This window comes from Mus caroli, chromosome 16, assembly GCF_900094665.2.
Source record: "Mus caroli chromosome 16, CAROLI_EIJ_v1.1, whole genome shotgun sequence".
NCBI classification, from domain to species: domain Eukaryota; kingdom Metazoa; phylum Chordata; class Mammalia; order Rodentia; family Muridae; genus Mus; species Mus caroli.
In genome coordinates this window covers 33,553,270-33,574,419 of record NC_034585.1, presented here as the reverse complement: position 1 = coordinate 33,574,419, position 21,150 = coordinate 33,553,270, and the positions used below count along the sequence as shown (strand labels likewise).

The window sequence follows — 21,150 nt, the reverse complement described above, 5'->3', positions numbered from 1 at the left end:
TTGTGAGCCACCATGTGGTTGCTGGGATTTGAACTCTGGACCTTTGGAAGAGCAGTCGGGTGCTCTTACCCACTGAGCCATCTCACCAGCCCCCTTTGGCTTTTCAAGGTTGATATTTGTGTTCATTTATATAGCCATTTTTAATGGGGTGGGGTGGGGTGTAAGACTGTGCCTGCAGAGGCTAGAAGGTGTTGAATCCCAGGGAGCTGCAGCTATGTGTATTCATGAACCACCTATCATGGGTGCTGGGAACCAAACTCAAGGCCTCTGGAAGGGTACTCTTAGTCCCGGAGCCATCTCTCCAGCCCTATAGCCAGTCCTTTAGTAACATTTTACAGAATATCATTTCTGTGTAAAAGTAACACAGGCTGGTGGAGCATTTAGCAGAGAAAAGGCCATTGGTCCAAGCCTTGGCAGCTCACAAAAGGTAATACACATTATTTCTCATAACTTCACAAGCAACAATCAATGCTCATCGCGCAGTTCTATCACCCTTTGAAGTAATAAACTCTTCTTAGAATGTTTTTGAGGGACTTTAAAGGTATTCGTAGCACTGGATGAGAGGGAAGCAAGGTATGGTGAATCTACAGCTCAGGATTCGTGGCCTTCTATTGGGAAGAAGCAAGAGAACTCTTTCTTAAGGGCAGTAGATTCATTATAAAAATAACCAAGAAATACAAACAGGCGGCAGAGATTAGTAATCTCTGATTATTCGTAATCCAATAGTGTATACCTGCAGTCCAATTAAAATGGAAAGTAATCCCATACTGAGTAGATTTTATGCTGCAACAGAAGAGAACTTCTTTTAAGACCCAAACCGGCATTTTTAAGACATGCTACACTGTCAAATATTGCCCTTGGCCACTGTGGTTTTTGACATGATAAGCCAGTTCCCAGAAAGATAGATAAGCTGCCTGTGTCTCTTCTGCATGTAAACTTTTACATCTTATATTGACGATGTGACAAGATCGTCTTCTTAAATCTGTTCCTTCAGCTAATGAGGCCAGGGTGGCTCCTGTAGCCCCTGCCTGCTTAATGACACCGAGGCCAGAAGGCTCCTGTGTCCCCTGCCTGTTAATAACACACAGGTTTCACCTGATGATACTTCTCATTGCCCTTGGCAACACTCCAGATTGGCACAGTGACTTGTGTTTATGTCTCTATCACTGTGTATAAAAAGGAAAGATTTAATGAGGTATGAAAATGGGGGGTCTAACACAGCAGGAAGGATCACTGGGTTTGTTGTGGTCTTGGGTTGTGTTGTGTTGTGTTGGGTTGGGTTGGGTGTTTCTTTGTTTGTTGTTTTGAATCATAGTAAACTCCACAGTGCACCTTTCCATTTCTGTCTGAATGAGAACCGGGTCATAGAGCCAATTTGCAAATTCTTAGTAGGCAAAACAAAGAGAAACCAAGGGGTTTATGGTACCTGTAAAATACTTTGGGCCATTAAAAACAAACAAAACAAAAACAACCCTAGTAATTCCATGAGCTGCCCAGTCTCTGAAAGCCCTTGTATGGTAGAGCCACCAGGTTTCAGAAGATCCTTGCATGGGTGATCCACCAGATCTCTGAAGGCTCTTGCATGGGTGTGCATTCACGAGATGAAGCCCAACTGGACCCAGGACCTCTGTATACCCCTCATCCTGCACTTCCTAAGATCTAATGATGCAATACACAGGAATTTTGCAGTTTGGTAGTATACCATTAGCAGCTTGAAATTGCCCACAGTGGGTCTGCTGCACATACCACCTGGATCCTGTCTAAAAGCTGACCACCATGGGGAATATTTAGCTTAAGTTGTAACTTTTAATTTACTAGGTCTGCAGCATCTTTTATGTCCACCTCCTGATTTTCTCTCCTTTCCTCAGACACCTAGTTGTCTAGGACATCACTCCATGTGGGCCCTGCACAAGGTGCAGATGTGTAGAAGAAAGGCTCCTCGTGCAGGCTTATTGAGTGCAGCAGAGGCACTCTTGGGAAGCAGATGGGAGCTGGAACCTATCCTTGAAATGACAGGAAAGTATGCTGAGATATTCACCCACCCGCTTCCCTCCAGGGCTGCTCTTTGGGATCTCATAGCTGCTTCACAGAACATGTAGGACCCACCAAGGGAGGAGGTGTATCTCATGCAAAACTTGTTCAGAGAGCCCAGGAGAATCTCAGATTCCGGGATCTTAGGTTTTCTACCAGGTCAGCCTTTTCAAGACTGCATTTTACAGCATTGTAGATGGAGGTAAATGTCTATGTGCAAGAGGTAGTGATCTCTTCTGCCAGGGCCTTTTGGAGGTAAATTTACCCAGTGGCAGAGTGCATATCAGTTCCTAAACTTGTTTTACCCAGGACCCTAGAAGGTGGCAAGTGTTGGGACAACTGACTGAACTATGCCATCAACTATGTCAGGGACCGCTGTGGTTTGGAAAGGCAATTCTATGATGCTATTCCACAAAGGCATTTCTGTGTAAGACTGGGAGCTCTGTTATATTTATAAAGACACCTCTTGGGTATCTCTGCAGTTCAAATGAACCATTTCACTAACCCCATGGGTGTGTACACAGCCATCAGCAGAGCTCACTTGGGCATGAAGTGAAGTAGGGCAGGAGAAAAGACTTCCTAACTCTTGACCAGTGCCCCGGGTAATTCACCCTGGAGACTAGTCATCAGCAGGTTCCATGCAGCGGTCCCCATTACATTGTCTACTCTCAAAATTCAGGAGAGTCATGTTTTAGTCTTGAATTTACATACCTCTCACCTCCCAATGCTCTTTTTTTCCCTGTCATCTTGAGAGCATCATCACAAGCTCCACACATAGCACTTGTATTTTGGGCACACTAAGTGTGGTTGTGCACGCAACAGTCACTCATGTAGCCCTGCACCTTGAGCCACCTCTGCCTGTCAGAATGCTCCTACAGCAGAGCGGATGCATGCCAGCATGCTGGCCTGCTCCTCTCCTTCCTTTGCTTCCTCTGGTTCTCTCTATGGTGCTCCTTGTCCTGGGATGTCCCTCCCCACTCCTGGTCATTCATCTCCCTCCTCCTCTCCCTCCAGTCCCCAGCTCAGCTGGTTTTTTATCACGCTCCAGTCCTTGCATTTTTTCCAACTCAATTAAGCCATTACCGGAGCTAAATGAGGCGTGGGCTCTCCAAAAATCACACCTGTTGTCAGGGAGATTTAGAGGAGGGGAGAGCAGAGCCTGAGCAGCTGGCCAGCAGACAAGCCCAACTGGAGGGAGGCAGCAGAGTGTGACCGGAAGTTTGTGCTGAAAGAGGCCTCCATTGTAAGGCAAGAGATGTCACACCTTGAAATAGAAGAAATGGAGTCTGGTCTAGGGCTGGGGACAGTCATGTTGATGGGGGATGGTCACATGGATGATGACAGATAGGCTCTCCTTCCCTAATACGTAGGCAACAAATTTATACAGAACCCCTCACTGTGGATGCATCCACATCGAGAATAAGGAAAGCTGTAGCCAGAGCCAGGTACAGAGCCAGAGTTTGCCGATCATTGCTCGAACTCTCCCAATTACTTTTCCCTGTTCATCCTCGTTAAAGCATACGCCTTTCTCACCTTTCCACGCTAGTGGTTCAAACCCCACAGTCTGACAAAGGGGGCAAAGATTACTGTACAATCAACCAAAGAGACATCGGTGAGCTCAGCCTACAAAGACAGATGACCTCCATTGGAAATCAATTTGGCTTTGTGAACATTTCCTGTTCCGTTTTCTTTCATGGGCAATCTAGAAATGTTATTTCTACCACCCAGAAATTGAGAAATCATAGTTTCTGAGCTTGAATACACATGGGCTCTGTGTCTGGAAGATCTGTGCCTCAGCTTTCTCTAGGTGGACAGAATCATTTGAATGGGGAATTAAACAGTTACTACAAACATCGAAGCCAAAGATAGATAAGGGAGGATTTTACTTTGGTGAAAACTCAGTCAAAATGTCGATTACTAGCCTGTCCTTATCCTCTGGCAACTTGATCTCAACTGGGAATCTTAGATCAGACAAGGATCTCTTATATTTTTGCACAAAGGCAAGTTCAACTGATAGATTTTTTTTTTAAAGTATCCCTTTAGCTTCATTCAGTACCTTGTTCAATGCTATAGATGCAACTGCGATCATGGAGAAGCCCCACCCACAGGAATCTTGAGGTCAAGTGCGGTGACTGTTTCCCTACTCCCTCTGCAAATTGCCCAACCAGACCTGGTCTGTACCAGTCACCCTTTAACAAATATGTGTGTATTATCCACTACATTTCAGATGTGGTAGGCTACAATAATGAAGAAGAGACAGGCACTGCCCCTAAGATGCTGCATGACATTCAAAACCAGGACTCAGTTCATCCCCATGTCTGCTCACATCTCCTTCTCAAATCTCTTGGATAAGAACTTCAAGGAGAAATCACCTGTCTATTCTAAAACACCCCTCATGACATCCTCATCATGGGGAGAACCTTCTAACCAGGGAACCAGCTGCTTCCGATATGTGTCTGCCAGATAGAGGGGGGAAAAAAACAGAACAAATATTAGCATTGGCTTTGTGTGTGGTGCTTTTTGGAGGAAGGCAAACAGGATTGATGTGATTTAAATGGAATAAACTTAGTGCATGGATCACAGATGAGTCTGTAACTCAGGACAGGTACTGTTAGGAATAATTAGTTAAGAAAATAATATAGAAAAACCCTGGCTAAAACCAGTGGGGAATGTCTTCTCTGTCACATGAAGGTTGGGATAGTTCAGGGGTGTGTTTCTGATCCAAGGGATTTTTACCCTACAGAGCCACCATTCCTTAGAATGTTGCTCTGCATTCCAGCTGGGCCTCAGCTGTCAAGTACACCTCTGATCAGCAGAGCAGGGGTGAGGGGCTGGCTCTCCTAAGCAGGTTTCTTAAAAGCCCCCAGGCCTCCACCCTAAATCTTGTTGGCTGGAACATAATGCATGAACACACAGCATCAGAAATGAGGGGGAGAGCAGGGTAGACTTTATTTTAGCCACTTTCCAGAATTTGTTGTGGTAAAAACAAGGGAAGATACAAGATGCAAATATTAAAGCTGAACCCTGGGGCTGAACAGATGGCTCAGTGGTTAAGAGCTTTTACTCCTCTGAGTTTAGGTCCTATAAGCTATGGAGGATAACTCACAGCTGTTTATAATTCTTGCTCCAAGGGATCTGATGCCCTCTTGTGTCCTCCCCAGGAACACCACACACACACACACACACAGAGAGAGAGAGAGAGAGAGAGAGAGAGAGAGAGAGGCCCGTACACATAAATAAAATAAATCTTTTAAAAATACAAAGTGTTGTTAGCGATTATTCACACACTTTTATAGTCTCACTGCTACAAGCTGACATACATAAGCCAAAGTCACAACCATGAAGACCCAAGATTAAGTGGATGGACTTGGTTCTGCCCTCATTGTCATGCCTAGCTATGAGAGCAAGGGCTAGAGAGGAAAGAAGGATGCTCTTTGCAGGGAAGATGAGGGATGTCTAACTAAGGGACCACAGCAGGCAGGAGAAGACAGCGGGATGGATGAGTTCAGAATTGCAGAGGAGGGTCTGTATGCGAGAGGAGCTGGAGGAGAGGACCTAGGATGATTCTCAGCTCTGAAAGTAAACCAGTCACTGGTCATGACCCACAAGGGCTGCACAGAGACTACATTAGGCTGTCAGCCTTCACTGCTGCTACAAACGGACCCCACGTCTTCCAGAGTCTGTTACTTCTCACTGTGAGTTTTCTATTGAGTGAATTATTGAAGTTCATAAACTTCCCTTAGGAGCTAATGTGTTACTGGAAAACCTTAAGAGTTCTTAGTGGTTCCAGCCAGTCACAATGCTCTCACTTCTACCTAATTCAGGACACAGGACTCCTTAAAATTCTGAGTTCTTGAGGCATACTTAATTCAAGCGCCAGCCTTTTCACTTGAGTGAGCCACGTATACCGAGACCTGTTACTCACCTACAAAGTGACTGGGTGTTACCTCCTTTGCCAAATCATTACCCAGTTTAAAAGAGACTGGAGTTTGCAAGAGCTAACACAATAGCTCATCAGCACAGAAGTGTCTGTCTCTCTCCAAACACTTTCCCTTCCTAAGTATTCATCTGACAAACAGTTAGCATTTACTGGTTAAGACATTGTGCTAAGGACAGGGCCTGAGTTATGGTTGGATTTAGTCTGAAGAAAGAAAGGTCAGTTTTTTGTGGGGCAGCTCATTTTTCCCTTCTTTCCATTGAGCTGAAGCTCCTATACAGGAGCTACTGTTCCCACCCATGGACGTTGGACTAAGGACAGAATTATGCATGATTATATAAGTGCTTATTGTCTTTATACTACCAGGTCTCTGTCCACTTTTATATTAAACTGTATAGAAGAGCATACATGGCAGGTCCAAATGATGAAGCCAAATATCCAAAACTAAGATTGGAGTCCAAACACTCGAGTGATCGTGGGTTTTTGGGCATTTCTGGAGTTCATTTCATGGAATTTCATTGTCTCTGATTTCTCTTCCCATGTGAAGTCAAGAGAAACTGGCTAAATGACTGTCAGAGTCTCTTAGGAGGCCTGGGAGTGGAATTTCAGTAGGACTAAAGGCAGGGTTCAAAGCAATCACCAGCAGTCTAGAAAGCAGCTAGTCAGAGGTACAGCTAGGAAGGGTTTCTCCGTTCCCTAGGCTGCCTCTTTGCTCCATTTCCTTCGCTGTGCAGAAATCCCATTGCCCTATTGGTGGTGTGACTAGAGTGCCTGGAGTTGCAGCCACAAAGTTCTTCTCTGTGCCCAGGGGCCTAACAGTGTTTTCTGAACTTCTTCTTCTATCAGCTTTAGACTATTAAGTCTTAGCTTAAGGTCTTTGATCCATTTGGAGTCAATTTTTGTACAGAGTGAGAAATACTGATATAGATCCATTCTGTGTACAGACTATCCAGTTTTGCCAGCACAAATTGATGAAAAAGCTGTATACTTCTGACATCATTGTTAAAAAAAAGAATTAATAACTAGACCTCAAAATATTGAACACCAAACAATTAATAAACAGGCTAATGAGGTGGACTGAGAGTTCTCAAAAGATGAAATACAAATAGCCAATGAGCATATAATTATTTGTCAACAGCGCTAGCCATCAGAGAAGTACATATAAAAACTAAATTGAAAGCCTACCTCATTCCAGTCAGTACATCAGGCATCAAGAAAACAAGGAACAAGTATCAGTCAGGATGTGAAGGCTGGGCCTTTGTAGAGGGGGTGGGACTGCAAAATGGTCCTACCTCTATGGAAATCAGAGTAAAGTTTCCTCTAAATAAATAAATAAATAAATAAATAAATAAATAAATAAATAAAAATTCTGCCATATGGCTCAGCTCTACCACTCCTAGGAATATACCCCAAAGACCCCAGATCAGCATATCACACAAAGACCTGCACATCAGTACTGCAGTAGTATCTACAAGACCAAGGCATGGAGACAACTTCAGTGTACAACTACAAAGGGGTGGACTTAGAAATGTGGTTTGTGTACACAATGGAATTATTTCAGCCACAAAAAGGATGAAGTCGGGGGCTGGAGAGATGATGCAGCAGTTTGGAGTGCCTCCTGATCTTGCAGAGGACCTGAGATTCAGTGGCAAGCTCCCCAGCTGGGCAGCTCATACTGCTTATTGTTCAGTTCCAGGGAAGTCAACGTCCAATTTCTGGCCTTCCTGGGCACGCATTTGCACATGGATACTCACACAAACACACATACACACCACATATACTCACATGCACACACATACGCACCACATACTTTCACACACCACACATATATACACATACACACAGACATAGATACCACATATACTCACATAAACCTACACACACCACATACACTCACACAAACACACACACACATACACTCACACAAACACACACCACATATACACACACAAACACACACCACATATACACACACCACATACACTTACACACACACACACAATCACACAAACAACACATACATTCACAGACATGCTCATTCTCATCAACTTAAAATTTTAAAATCTTTTTAAAGGAACGAAGAGTGAAGTTATGTCATTGGCGGGGAAATGGGTGCAGTTGGACATACACATATTAAGGCACACATAAAATCATGTATGTGCAAGTGACACAGAAGCAGAAGGAAAACTGTCTGGGAACAAAGGGAGCCAATGGGAGAAGGGGGGAGGAGACAAGTATCGAGCAGGGTATAAGGACTGACAGACTGTGCTCAAAGTCCATCCTGTACCTGTATGAACATGGCTGTATGTGACCTTGGATAATACAAAAACTTCCAAGAAAGAGGTTTGTCACAGCTAGCCATGTCTAGAGGTTTACATGTGCTGCTGTGTGTCCATGCATAGTATTACTGGGTTCACAGAGATCCAGCAACTCGCCCAGAGTCCCACACTGGGACTGTAGAAACACAGTCAAAGCCAGGGCTGACTGTGAAAGCCTGCAGTGCTGACACTGAAAGTGGGTCTGAGAGTGGTGGTACATGCCTAGAAACCTTGAGGCTGAGGGAGGCAGGACAATCTCAAGTTTAAGGACAGCCTGGGCTACATAGCAAGTTCTAGGCCAATCTGAACTACCTAGCAAGACCTGTTTCAAAAGCTAAAGAAAGTAAACAATGAAACTAAAGATTCCCTTACGGTGGCAAGGCAAGTCAGGAAGAAATGTGTAAGTTCAGGTTAAAAAAAAAAAAAAAGACTTTAGATGTCCTTGAAAATAGGGAGAATTGGGTGGACTCCCGGGAGTCCCGGGAGACTTAGGAAGAAGACTCTACAGTGATCCTGATGGTGAGAGGGGCAAGGAAAAAGCTTGTTTCGTGGTGGGTCCCAAATAATTTTCTGTAATAGGAAACAATCAGGGAGGAGCAAGTTTTGGAGGGAGGGGCGTTTAGGGCTTGTTAAGATGTAGCATAGATGAAGATATCCAGCTGACAGCGCAGTCCTTGGCCCTAACCTGAACTTGAGAAAGATGTTATGGAGCCAACATAGAAAAGCAATCAGTATTCCCAGGAGGTCTCTGGATGTGGGGTCTGGGATGAACACAGCCCAGGCGTCTTAGCAGGCTGATGAGCTTACAGCAGAAAGGCTTCCCCAAGAGCCAGTGGTTGGTCCAGAATTTACCAGAATCCTCACTCGTCCCCACTCTTTTCTGAAAAAGAAAATTGATATGGCCTTAGATATATGGACATATAAAATAGTCACACAAATAAAATCTTTACTGATAATGAATCGGAAAGGAGGGTATCTAAAGCAATTATTTACTGTTTTTGCTTCATTCTGTTGCTGTGACTTTAAAGAAAAATCTGACTAAAAGCAGCTTAGAGAGGCAGGTTGTGGTAGCACATGTCTTTAGTCCCAGCACTCAGCAAGAGGCAGGTGATCTTTGAGTTTGAGGCCAGCATGGTCTACAGAGTAAGTTCCAGACAGCCAGAGCTATACAGTAAGACCCTGTCTTGAAAGAAAGAGGGAGGGAAGGAGGGAGACAGAGACAGACAGAGACAGAGACTTAAAAGAAGAAAGGGTTTATTTCATCTTACACTTGAAGGTCAAAGTCCTTCAGTGAGGGAGCTCAAGGCCAGGAACCTGGAACAGAAACCAGGAAGGGTGCTGCATACCAGTTCCCTTACAGGCCCATAATTAGCTGACTTTCCTGTACAGCCCAGAACCACCAACCTAGGAACTGTACCATTCACAGGGGGCTGGGCCAGTCCGTTTTCATCAATAAAAGACAGTCTCTCAAAGATATGCCCACAGGAAGACCTTATATAGCCAATTTCTAAAGCAAGGCTTTTTTTTTCCTCAAATAATTCTAGGCTATGTCAAGTTGACAATTTAAAGCTGATTAGGAGCCAGGCATAGTAGTGCACACCTTTGATCCTAGCACTTGGAGTAGAGGTAGGCAGATCTCTGAGAGTTTGAGGCTAGCCTGGTCTACATAGAAAGCTTCAGACCAGCTAGGCCTACAGAAAGACCCTGTAATTTAAAAAAAGAAAAAAAGGTAAAAAAAAAAAAACCACTATAGGACATTTAATATACATATAATTTTAACATTTACTAAAGACAACAGCAAATTTGCATACTGATTTGAATGTACTTGTTTATGTTTACATAAATCAATCTCAGCTAAAAATTATGCTTCATCTTCAACATTGTCGGGAGTTCATTGATGTTGGATTTGTAAATGTCAATGCTAAACATGCCACTTCATATAAATATGTAGTACAAAATGGCAGAAGTATGATCAGAAACATCTCAGAAATTCTTGAAAATCTGCCCCAATCCCACCCAAGCCAAAATCAATTGAATGGTTTTCACTTTTTCAAAGCATTCAAATCAGCAACTCAAATGACAAAGTTTAAAAACAAACCTTCTGACAGAATACAATCTGAAAATACAATGTTTCAACACAGGCCAACAGATGGCAATAGGGAAATAGAAAATGTCTGCTATCTGTAACTAAGCCATTATGGTTGTTTAAGAGCAGAAAACTTTGTGTGTTCAATAAAACACCACAGTTCATACCCACAACTGTCTAGAATCCCAAGCTAAGGCATTTCCGGAAACATCAGTTTGTCACCCAGTGGGATGGCAGGTTAGTGCCAAAGTACATGTGTGCTCAGAAGCAAGGTGGTGGTAAAATCACATGAGGCAGAAACCGGCTAAGCACTGCCAGGAGCACCTCAGATTCATCGTGCATTTGATTTAGAATTAATGTGTAGTCGATGCTTCTTCAGAAAATCTTTAATGTTGCCATTTTCTCCTTTTAAAACTGTATGGGGGGGGGCTCAGAGGGGTAGTGTTTGCCACTGTGCACATATTAAGATCAAAGGACAACATTTAAGAGTCCAGCCTCCCCTTTCAGTAACTGAACTCAGATCCCCAGGTCATCAGCTTGTGTAGCAAGCACTTTTACTCAAAGAGCCATCTTGCTGGCCCTTGTCAAAATTTCCAGGATCCCTCACATTTCATTGCAAGTTCTACTATGTTGCAACCCACCATTTAAGGTGCTACATTCATCTTAATGTTCATAAAAGCCTTGTAAACCGTTATATTACAAACTGGAAATACAGACCTTCACTAAAAGGGGACGGGGCTATCAAAATAAATGAAGAATGGATGATCTTTTCTGACATTTTTGCTTGGTTCGAAGTCAGATTTAAACTTAAATGAAATTTGTTCTGTGTTTGCTATAGGAGCATATGGGTAAATAAAGCACCATTGTTTTTTTTTTTTTTTTTGACATGGAAGTACTCAGTTATTTACTTGCATATGTCCTGCCAATACCTTACACTCATCTATCTTAAAAAGGCAGTACTGTCAACTTATAAACTTATTATGAGAAACAAATGAAGGACCATCCAATAGATGGGAAGCACATTGGATATCTATAACAGCATTCCAGGAATATACATGATAAATGTGAGCACTATTACCTATGACACTCCCTGTAATCCCCTTGCTCACTGCTGATCTGGAAAAATCAGTTCACGTGGGGAAATGCCCACTGTTTAATCATCTTGATTTCTGCTACTCCTCTGTAACCACACATTGCAGCCTAACTTGGTGACACTACCCTGGTTCTCAGAATGAAGCACTTGAGAGCTCCCAGGGAGAGCCTGCATAGACTTGTGTAGTAAAGAAGCTGTACCCGTACAAGCCAACCTGCACCATTGGTATTGTAACTGAAGGAGCAGCTACTTCTGGGACATTTCCACCCACCGTTCACTCGATGACTGGTTTACAGGCAGCAGCCACAGAGCAAGCTGTGCATGTTGATGGCCTCTTTAGAACGTTGCCTCTCGGAATTGGATACGGTCCTTCTGCAATATGGGCAACTGAAGTTTTCCGTATCTTACATGTGGTGCTGTAAAATTGTGATTCTAAGCCATGCTCCCCAATCTGTCACCCCTGAGCCCCTCTAAATGGAAACTCCGAGCTACCCCTGTCATTGTACTATAATGGAATATAGGTTTAGCTGAATCTACTTTGTCTCTTTTAGAAAACATCTCGGGCAGTCTCTACATGATGTCGCTTCTCAGGACTCAAGGACCAACCATCCTACACCTCTGCAATGGAGAAGGCAGAAATGGACACACAAAGGCCATCACTTCTCTTCTGTCATTAACCACTCTGTAGACATGTATCCCCATCAGAAGGTGTGAACCACACCGAGGGGTGTGGAGTTCTTGGGCCCCCAAACCACTAACACCTTTAACTGTCCCCTGGAGAGAAGGCAGAGCCATGGCATGGTTTGGCTACTGTTTGGCCCTCTTGGCTCTCACCTGGCACTCCTCTGCCTATGGGCCTGACCAGCGAGCCCAAAAGAAGGGAGACATTATCCTAGGAGGTCTCTTTCCTATCCATTTTGGAGTAGCAGCCAAAGATCAAGATCTGAAGTCAAGACCAGAGTCTGTGGAGTGCATTAGGTAAGGAAAGGCTGAATTGAGGGTATCTTCATCTTTGGATGGTTATAGAAAAAGCTGCATGGGACCCAAAGGAACATTAAAAACCATCTCTCTCCTTTTCAAAACCACTGGTTATCATGCTAAGGTTTATTGATCCCTCCTTTTCTTTCCTTAAAGAATGCTTTTCCCGAAAAGCAAAACCCCAAGGGTATAGAAAACACCAGGTCTGTCAAGGGCCAGTACTTTTGTAGCCAGAGCCCTCTCCTGTGTGACTTTTAAACCTCTCACCATTCTGCTTGCCCCCACCTGGAGCTACCTTCTTGATCGTGACCCCTTTAGAACGTGGCATCGAGACACAGACAGCTCCATAACAGGATGTGGTCAGCAGAGTGTCACCTCACTTAGATAGGAGAAGCTCAGAGGCCATGAGCTCATATTACATATGACTCTGCTTCTCTGAGAGTGTCACTTTCCCTCTGCACCCCAAAGCTTCTAGAAGGGACCCAGACTTCACCTTGAGCTTCATGATAGCTGGAAAGTGAAGGTCAACATTATCCCAACAAAACTAGATTTCTGTTCGTAAGGACAGCCAGAGACATTTTTCTCATGAATATGGAAAAAAACTAAGTGTAAGACTGCATCCAAGTTGACCATATCTTCATATGGCCCATGTTGACAAGTGCTGCCCATGTTGCTCCTTATGGAATAGCCTTGTGAATGAACAAAATGCTTGCCCCGAAAATGTGTTAATGAGAGCAGAACCAGTTGAGCAGTGTTTTTATTTTTTAAATAAAAATAACATTTAATGAATATTTTAAAAATAATCTAGTATCTCCCAATAATCTTACAAGTTTGAAGCAACTATATGTTGAAAGAAACATAAAGTGATATGGAAATTTTTACATCCAAGGTTAGACTAAGAGTTTTGGAAACCTGACTAGACAGTAGAATACAATGGAACAGATTTCCCCTCCTGTCGCTAAGTCTGAGTTGGGCCCACAACTCAGAGGAGGAGGAGCCAGCCTCTCTTGATGGCTTTTCTGCTGGACCCCTATTTGCTGAGTCAGCACATTTATCCAGCCTTCACCATCCCAAGCCAGTAAGAAAACTGACACTATTGATTTTATTTGATTTTTTTTCATTTTTACTTAAAATAATGTTCTTTTAAAAGCAGCAATGGTCATATTTTTAAAGCAAAAATTATAAATTAGCCCAACACATAGAATTCTTAGGGCATCTCCTACCCCTTCTGTTTGCAGTTCTTTTAATACCTAATTCTTATCTACAAAAGGGTCATCTCACTTTCTGCTTTAACCTCCAGGAATGTCACAATCTAAATTTGTGACAAATCTGCAAATCTGAGGTTATTTTTAGGTTCCCATATATTAATATCCTCATCTATTTACAGTCCCCTGGTGCTTTTGTGGGGGGGGAGCGGTGGGAGACTTGCTATGTAGCCCAGAACTGGCCTCAAACTCACAACTTTCCCACTCCAGCCTGATAATTATATATGACACAGGCATGTATCACCGCACCTAGCCAAGCCTTCAGTTCACACCTTCACACCCTCACACCAGCTACTGCAAAGTTTATGCTAGAGAATGCAGCAATAAATTATTCAACTAATTACCAATAACAGTCATTTTATTATTGTTCCCTAATTCAAAGGAATGCACTATGCTGAGAATTTTTACCTATCTCCTGACATGTTTAAAGGCAGCCTAATAGGAAAGTGTTTTCCTGTATTTACATGGAGGACCTTGAACCTCAAAGGGTACATCAGAAGGGTAATAGAGTCAAGATTCAAGTCCAGCTCTGACAGTCTTCACTCCAACAGGGTCTTCCACTGAGTCCATGTCTGTCTTCCAGGTATAACTTCCGTGGATTCCGATGGTTACAAGCCATGATCTTTGCCATAGAGGAGATAAACAGCAGCCCCGCCCTTCTCCCCAACATGACGCTGGGATATAGGATATTCGACACCTGTAACACCGTCTCCAAGGCTCTGGAGGCCACCTTGAGTTTTGTTGCCCAGAACAAAATCGATTCTCTGAACCTGGATGAGTTCTGCAACTGCTCCGAGCACATCCCTTCAACCATCGCAGTGGTGGGAGCAACCGGCTCTGGTGTCTCCACAGCGGTAGCCAACCTGCTGGGACTTTTCTATATCCCCCAGGTAATGCTACCTTCCTTCCTAAGACTTATTTTTATTACTTTAAGTTATGTGTGTGTTTAAGTATGTGCACAAGTGCAGATGCCTTCAGAGGCCAGAGGTGTCAGATCTCCTGGAGCTGGAGTTGCATGTGGTTGTGAGCCACCCAGCATAGGTCCTGGGAACCGATCTCAGGTTCTCTGACCTCTGAGCTATCCTCCACCCAAGTGACATCTCCTTAGATGAGCAACAGACTCAGGGAGCAGGAGAAGCAGGCTTGAGGAGTTGCACGCTAGCAGCATCCTCTGAGGTCTCCACAGACACAGAAGTAATCGGGCACTGGATCAGGAGCACTTGGGGTCTCTGCGACCTTTATGCCAATGAGACCGTCACTGTTCTTCCAATATTCTTTTTGTTTGTTTGTTTGTTTTGTTTTTTGTTTTTTTCGAGACAGGGTTTCTCTGTGTAGCCCTGGTTGTCCTGGAACTTACTTTGTAGACCAGGCTGGCCTCGAATTCAGAAATTCGCCTGCCTCTGCCTCCTGAGTGCTGGGATTAAAGGTGTGCACCACCACGCCCGGCTTCCAATATTCTTTTCAAACTAACTCAAGCATATATAACTCCACCTTTTTTCTCACTGTTATTTCCCATTCACTCCTTTAGCAGCTGGCCTTCTATTTTTACCAAAAGAAGTAAGATCCTATGATGTAAGTCTCAAATCAAAATCAAATCAAAAATATCGGCCCCGTATTCTTTTTCCTCAAAGTCTCTTTTTCCCTATTTTCAGCTTTCATTCAGGGGGAAATAAAGCCTGCTTCCCCATACTAGAGGCGTTTAATCACTGTGTCTGCAATGGAGCATACCTTAATATCCCCCAACAAATACTGACAGAGTGTATATGAACAGTCTCCATCCTGCAGGAGCTCAGCCTAGGCGGGAGGTGGGTGCATCTTCAAATACTAATCAATGACCAGAGCAATTCTTTTATAAGCATTGGTTCAACGTTGTATTCCACTTCTCCCACACCAAACTCTAAATGCCATTTTATTGCCTGATTTCTTCCGTTAGCACTATGGCCTATCAAGTCGACCTTTCTTTGGATTAATAACTACAGGTCTATTACATCACTTTGTCACAGCGAACATTGCAAGTAGCTTAAACGTCTCTGGATAAGAAAATAGATAGAAGCCGGGTGTGGTGGCGCACGTTTTTAATCCCAGCACTTGGGAGGCAGAGGCAGGCGGATTTCTGAGTTCGAGGCCAGCCTGGTCCACAAAGTGAGTTCCAGGACAGCCAGGACTATACAGAGAAACCCTGTCTCGAACAAAACAAGAAAATAGATAGAATCAGTTTGGCTGTGATATGGCCTTCAATTGTAAATTAAATTAAGGACCAGAGTTCAAATTTTTTTCAGTGTTTAATATTCAAAACAATATTCATAAATTCATATCAATAAATTTCCATTTCTCTTGTTGCAAAAGGTCTGCTTCTTTGCTGAGAGCCTTAATCCTTTACAGACTCGTAACAACAGAGGCATTCTTGTCTTATACTTCCTGGAAGTAAAGATGTTCCACACAGGAAAGCCGTGGCTTTGTCATGTTTGTACCAAAATGCTCTGAGCCAGTCAGCATTAGTCAATGTGCTAGGCATGTTTAAATCTGGTAGCCTGTGAAACAGTATTTTAAAAGCACTGTGAAGATGAGTCGTCAGCCCAGTGGTAGAGGAAGGAAATGACAACAGGTAAAGAACAGGAGGGGAGAGCTTCACTTCTGCATGGCTAGAAGATAAGAAGGGTATGATTGATCAAAGTGGTAAGGAGGCTGCAGCTGCCTGGGTGTGGTGGAACTCACACCTTTAATCCCTGCAGGTGGAGCTCTGTGATTTTGTGATCAGACTGCTCTACAGCATGGGCGGGCTACAAAGTGATACTCTGCCTCAACTTACCTTCATGATGCATTTAAAATAATGCTGCAGAGTCTGCCCGCCAGATTTAAACTTGCAGCACACTAATCACATAGAGAAACACTGTCTCAAAAACAAAACAAAACAACAACAACAACAACAACAACAACAAAGTTATAGAACTGATGAAGAAGAGGATAATGAGAATGACCAGGATGCAGGTGATGATTATTAGTGAATCTTGAGCAGGAGTTCTTTTCTATTAGAACTTAGAATCACTGAGGGAGCTGCTGGGGTCAACCCAGCAGAGCTCATGACCTAACAGGCTAGGATGCAGCCTATTTGGAACTTTGATCCTTCCCCAGTGGATTGCACTGCAGGGCTAGAAAACACTGCTCTGTTCGTAGGGTCACAAGCCCAGGGATGTTACTTATATGTCCGTCGTGCCACCAAGTGGGTGTAACAAAAAGACAAGCTGGAAGAAACTGGCCAGATGGTGGTCTGAATTTTCCATGTTGTTTTCCCCTCTGTCAAGGAAAGTTTGATATGGTTTTATAGGCTTTTTGTTTGGGGAGGACACTGAGTGACATTTGCTTGACTTTATAGGTTGTCTTTTGAAAACAGGTCAAATATTAAGTACATTAAGAGAATATTATCCACGAGAGATAGTATGAGTTATGAGTTTTAGTTTATATCCTTTTATAAACATTTTTGGTTCATTTTTCAAAAGTAAATAAAGAAGTGAGCAATGATGGTCAAATGTCAGAGCAAATCCCTAACTCTGAAGTCAGTTTCTTTTTCTTTCTTCTTTCTTTCTCTCTCTCTCTCTCTCCCTTCCTTCCTTTTCTTCCTTTCCTTTCCTTTTTCCCTTTCCCTTTCCCTTTCCCTTTCCCTTTCCCTTTCCCTTTTTCCCTTTCCCTTTTTCCCTTTCCCTTTCCTTCCTTCCTTCCTTCCTTCCTTCCTTTCTTTCTTTCTTTCTTTCTTTCTTTCTTTCTTTCTTTCTTTCTTTCTTTCTTTCTTTCTTTNCTTTCTTTCTTTCTTTCTTTCTTTCTTTCTCTCCTTCCTTCTTTCTTTCTTTCCTTCTTTCTTTCTTTCCTTCTTTCTTTCTTTCCTCTTTCTCTCTCTCTCTTTTTTTAATCTACAAACAAAACTTTCAAAAATTAATAACGTGGAGCTGGCTAGGACATCTGTCACCCCATTGCTCATGGGGATTGATTCAGCTGCTCTGGCTGGCTAGGCAGGTGTACCCTTCCTCTCCGACCACTCCTGGTACATTCTTCCTGAAGCTGCTCACATGGTCAAGGAGGACCCCCAACCCCCCCTCCCCACACACACACACATGTGCGCGCACTCGAATAGAGGAAGGCCAGTCAGTGGAGTAACTGAGCTCCCCTGCTAGGACCTCCAAACAGATTCTCAAAAATTAGTAACACAAGTCACTTCATTTAATCACCTAGATCCTGAATTTCTATGGAACCAGGAGGGGATTATTCAGATTTTAAAAAAGTTGTCCCTTCATAGTATGGCCTCTAGATCAAAGCCCTTAGCAGAGTGGTTGCCTTTGCAAATCTGATTGAGTCTTTCATAGCCCAGTATCTTGGATATTTTTCATATTAAGACTCTAAATCAATGAAAAAGGTGCCTGTCTGAAAATGTTTATTTTAAAAGATTGCCCAAATGAAACTAATTATTCCCATTAGTAAGAAGTGTGTGAAAAGCATCCCTGTTGATCTCTTGGGCCTGTTTTCTGAAGAAGGTCCAGGGTGCCTTAGGGAACTAGAAAACACTGGCTGTTAAATGCTACTTCAGTTCCCAGAAGGACTCTATTAAGAGGAAAGCTGTCTGTTCATCAGAAGAAATGCTCTGATGCCTTGGGACTCCCAAGCTGGTGAGCTGTGATGACTCCCAGGGGTCCAAACAGGGGCATTGATTCTGTGACCCTTTCAGGCATTAAGTGGATCCTGGGGAGAAGAGAGCCTGAGAATCCTGCTAGTGTTAGTCAGCTAGTCCATTGCCCATCTCCTGTGCAGTGATATATATTTTTTAATGTTGCAGAGTAAACAGTGATCTCTGAACATCAAAAAAAATCTGTCTTTGATGGACAACCATGGCCACAAATGTGGAGCTGCCTACAGTGCAGAGCGGGGACCTATTTTTTTTTTCTTTTCTTATTTATTTTTTTATTAGATATTTTCTTTATATACATTTCAAATGCTATCCCGAAAGTTCCCTATACCCTCCCTCCGCCCTGCTCCCCTACCCACCCACTCCTGCTTCTTGGCCCTGGCATTCCCCTGTATTGGGGCATATAAAGTTTGCAATACCAAGGGGCCTCTCTTAACGAACTTCCTCCAGGCCTCCCTTTAAGCCTCTCTGAGACTCACATCAGAGTCTGGGCAAGTCTTAGTCATCACCTGCAGTTGAGTAAACAAAGGGGGTTTAGGTGGTAGTTGAAGCCCCGAGAAGAAGCCGGGAGAAAGAAAGGTGTTTTTCTGGTGATATTTAGTGAGGTTCGTTATTGCTATTGAACTGTGGGATAAACAAGCTTTACATTACTAAGCTTGATCGACTTAACTGAGCCTAGAAGCTAAACAGCTCTGGGAGTATACTGTAACTGGTGTTAGTTTTATCTAAAGAGCAAGGAAGGTAGAAGAGGAATGTTGGGAAATGGGAAGAGATAAAATGAGCAGAGTTGGAGGAGGAACCTCCTTGGGAGTCCTCGGAAGAGCCTAAAGTTTATAACTATAGGGAAGTTGATTCTCCCAGACATTGGATCATGGTCAAAGCATCCATAACAGAAAGCTGGAAGCTATAACGTTCATATTGGAACCTGAGCCCAACAGGCAAAACATGCGTCGAGTGAGCACATGGATCTAGTATAACCAAAGAGCTACCTCAAAGGAAGCTGGAAGGCACAAGACTCCTTTAGAGAGAAGCACACTCCCTCTCCCTCTCCCCCTCCCCCTCCCCTCTTCCTCCCCTCCCCCTCCCCTCTCTGCAGGATGGCTGACATTATCTTTGGAACTGGGTGAGCACAATTGCAGGTGATGACGACTATGGCAGGCCTGGCATTGAGACTTTCCGAGAGGGGTTAAGTCTATTGCTAGTCACAGTTTTGAGAGCATCGCCGTTAAGAATCACGCACTAGGAATTAGGAAGTTCGCCAAATAAACTAATAGGTGCTTGGGGGTTTGTGTTGGAGTGGAAGTGCCTGATTGTTCTAACACCTCCATCCTGCCCACATTGAACACATTTGATAAGTGACATTACTTTAATCCTTGAGACTGGCCCAGCACCACACTCTCACTCACTCATTCTGAGTTCTTGGTTTTTCCCAGGTGAGCTACGCCTCCTCTAGCAGGCTTCTCAGCAATAAGAACCAGTTCAAGTCCTTCCTCCGCACCATCCCCAACGACGAACACCAGGCCACCGCGATGGCTGACATTATCGAGTATTTCCGTTGGAACTGGGTGGGCACAATTGCAGCCGACGACGACTATGGCAGGCCTGGCATTGAGAAGTTCCGAGAGGAAGCCGAGGAGAGGGATATCTGCATTGACTTCAGCGAGCTCATCTCCCAGTACTCTGATGAGGAAGAGATCCAGCAGGTGGTGGAAGTGATCCAGAACTCTACAGCCAAGGTCATTGTCGTTTTCTCCAGCGGCCCAGACCTAGAACCCCTCATCAAGGAGATTGTGCGCCGTAACATCACAGGCAGGATCTGGCTGGCCAGCGAGGCCTGGGCCAGTTCCTCCCTGATTGCTATGCCTGAGTACTTCCATGTAGTCGGGGGCACCATTGGGTTTGGTCTGAAGGCTGGGCAGATTCCAGGCTTCCGAGAATTCCTACAGAAAGTCCATCCCAGGAAGTCTGTCCACAATGGTTTTGCCAAAGAGTTTTGGGAAGAAACATTTAATTGCCACCTGCAAGACGGCGCAAAAGGACCTTTACCTGTGGACACCTTCGTGAGAAGTCACGAGGAAGGCGGCAACAGGTTACTCAATAGCTCCACTGCCTTCCGACCCCTCTGCACAGGGGATGAAAACATCAATAGTGTCGAGACCCCTTACATGGACTACGAACATTTACGGATATCCTACAACGTGTACTTAGCCGTCTACTCCATTGCACACGCCCTGCAAGATATATACACCTGCTTACCGGGAAGAGGGCTTTTCACCAACGGGTCCTGTGCAGACATCAAGAAGGTTGAGGCCTGGCAGGTAAGTCTCTCACTTAGCTAGTAGTTTTCTGTGTGTTTTAAAGCAGAATTGGGGTGGCGCAGAAAAGAAACATGATGACTACATTATTTGCTTTTGTGGCACGGTGACCCCAAAGTACCTGAGAGACCAACTTCAAAAAGGATTCATTTGGACTCATGGTTTCCAAAGGTCTAGCCTATGGAACATTTGGTCCCATGTGCTTGGGAAGGGCATCATAGCCGTAATGGTATGTGGCATAAGAGAACTATTCACTTCTTGGCCAACCAGGAAGCAGAAACCAGAGAGAAAGGCCTACTAGCCATTCCTCATCTTCTTCTCCTTCATTCTCTTCCTCCTCCTGCTTCTCCTCCTCCTGCTGCTTCTCCTCCTCTTCCTTCTTCTCCTCCTCCTCCTTCTCCCCTCCTCTCCCCACCCAGTCCCCCCCCCCCCCCCCCCCCCCCCCCCCCGCCTGG

The 21,150-nt window shown here is 44.0% G+C and overlaps 1 protein-coding gene across 3 annotated transcripts in view; it reads left to right on the top strand.

The window, feature by feature from the left end:
* Positions 1-21,150, top strand: part of Casr (calcium sensing receptor) — a 72,802-nt gene that overhangs the window by 33,043 nt on the left and 18,609 nt on the right. For all 3 annotated transcript variants that reach the window (XM_029470777.1, XM_029470776.1, XM_021185270.1), the window contains exons 2-4: positions 12,017-12,443; positions 14,292-14,598; positions 19,814-20,698. In XM_029470777.1, coding sequence (XP_029326637.1) covers positions 12,259-12,443; positions 14,292-14,598; positions 19,814-20,698 — 1,377 coding nt within the window. In that variant the 5' untranslated portion in view covers positions 12,017-12,258. The remainder of the gene's footprint in view (positions 1-12,016; positions 12,444-14,291; positions 14,599-19,813; positions 20,699-21,150) is intronic.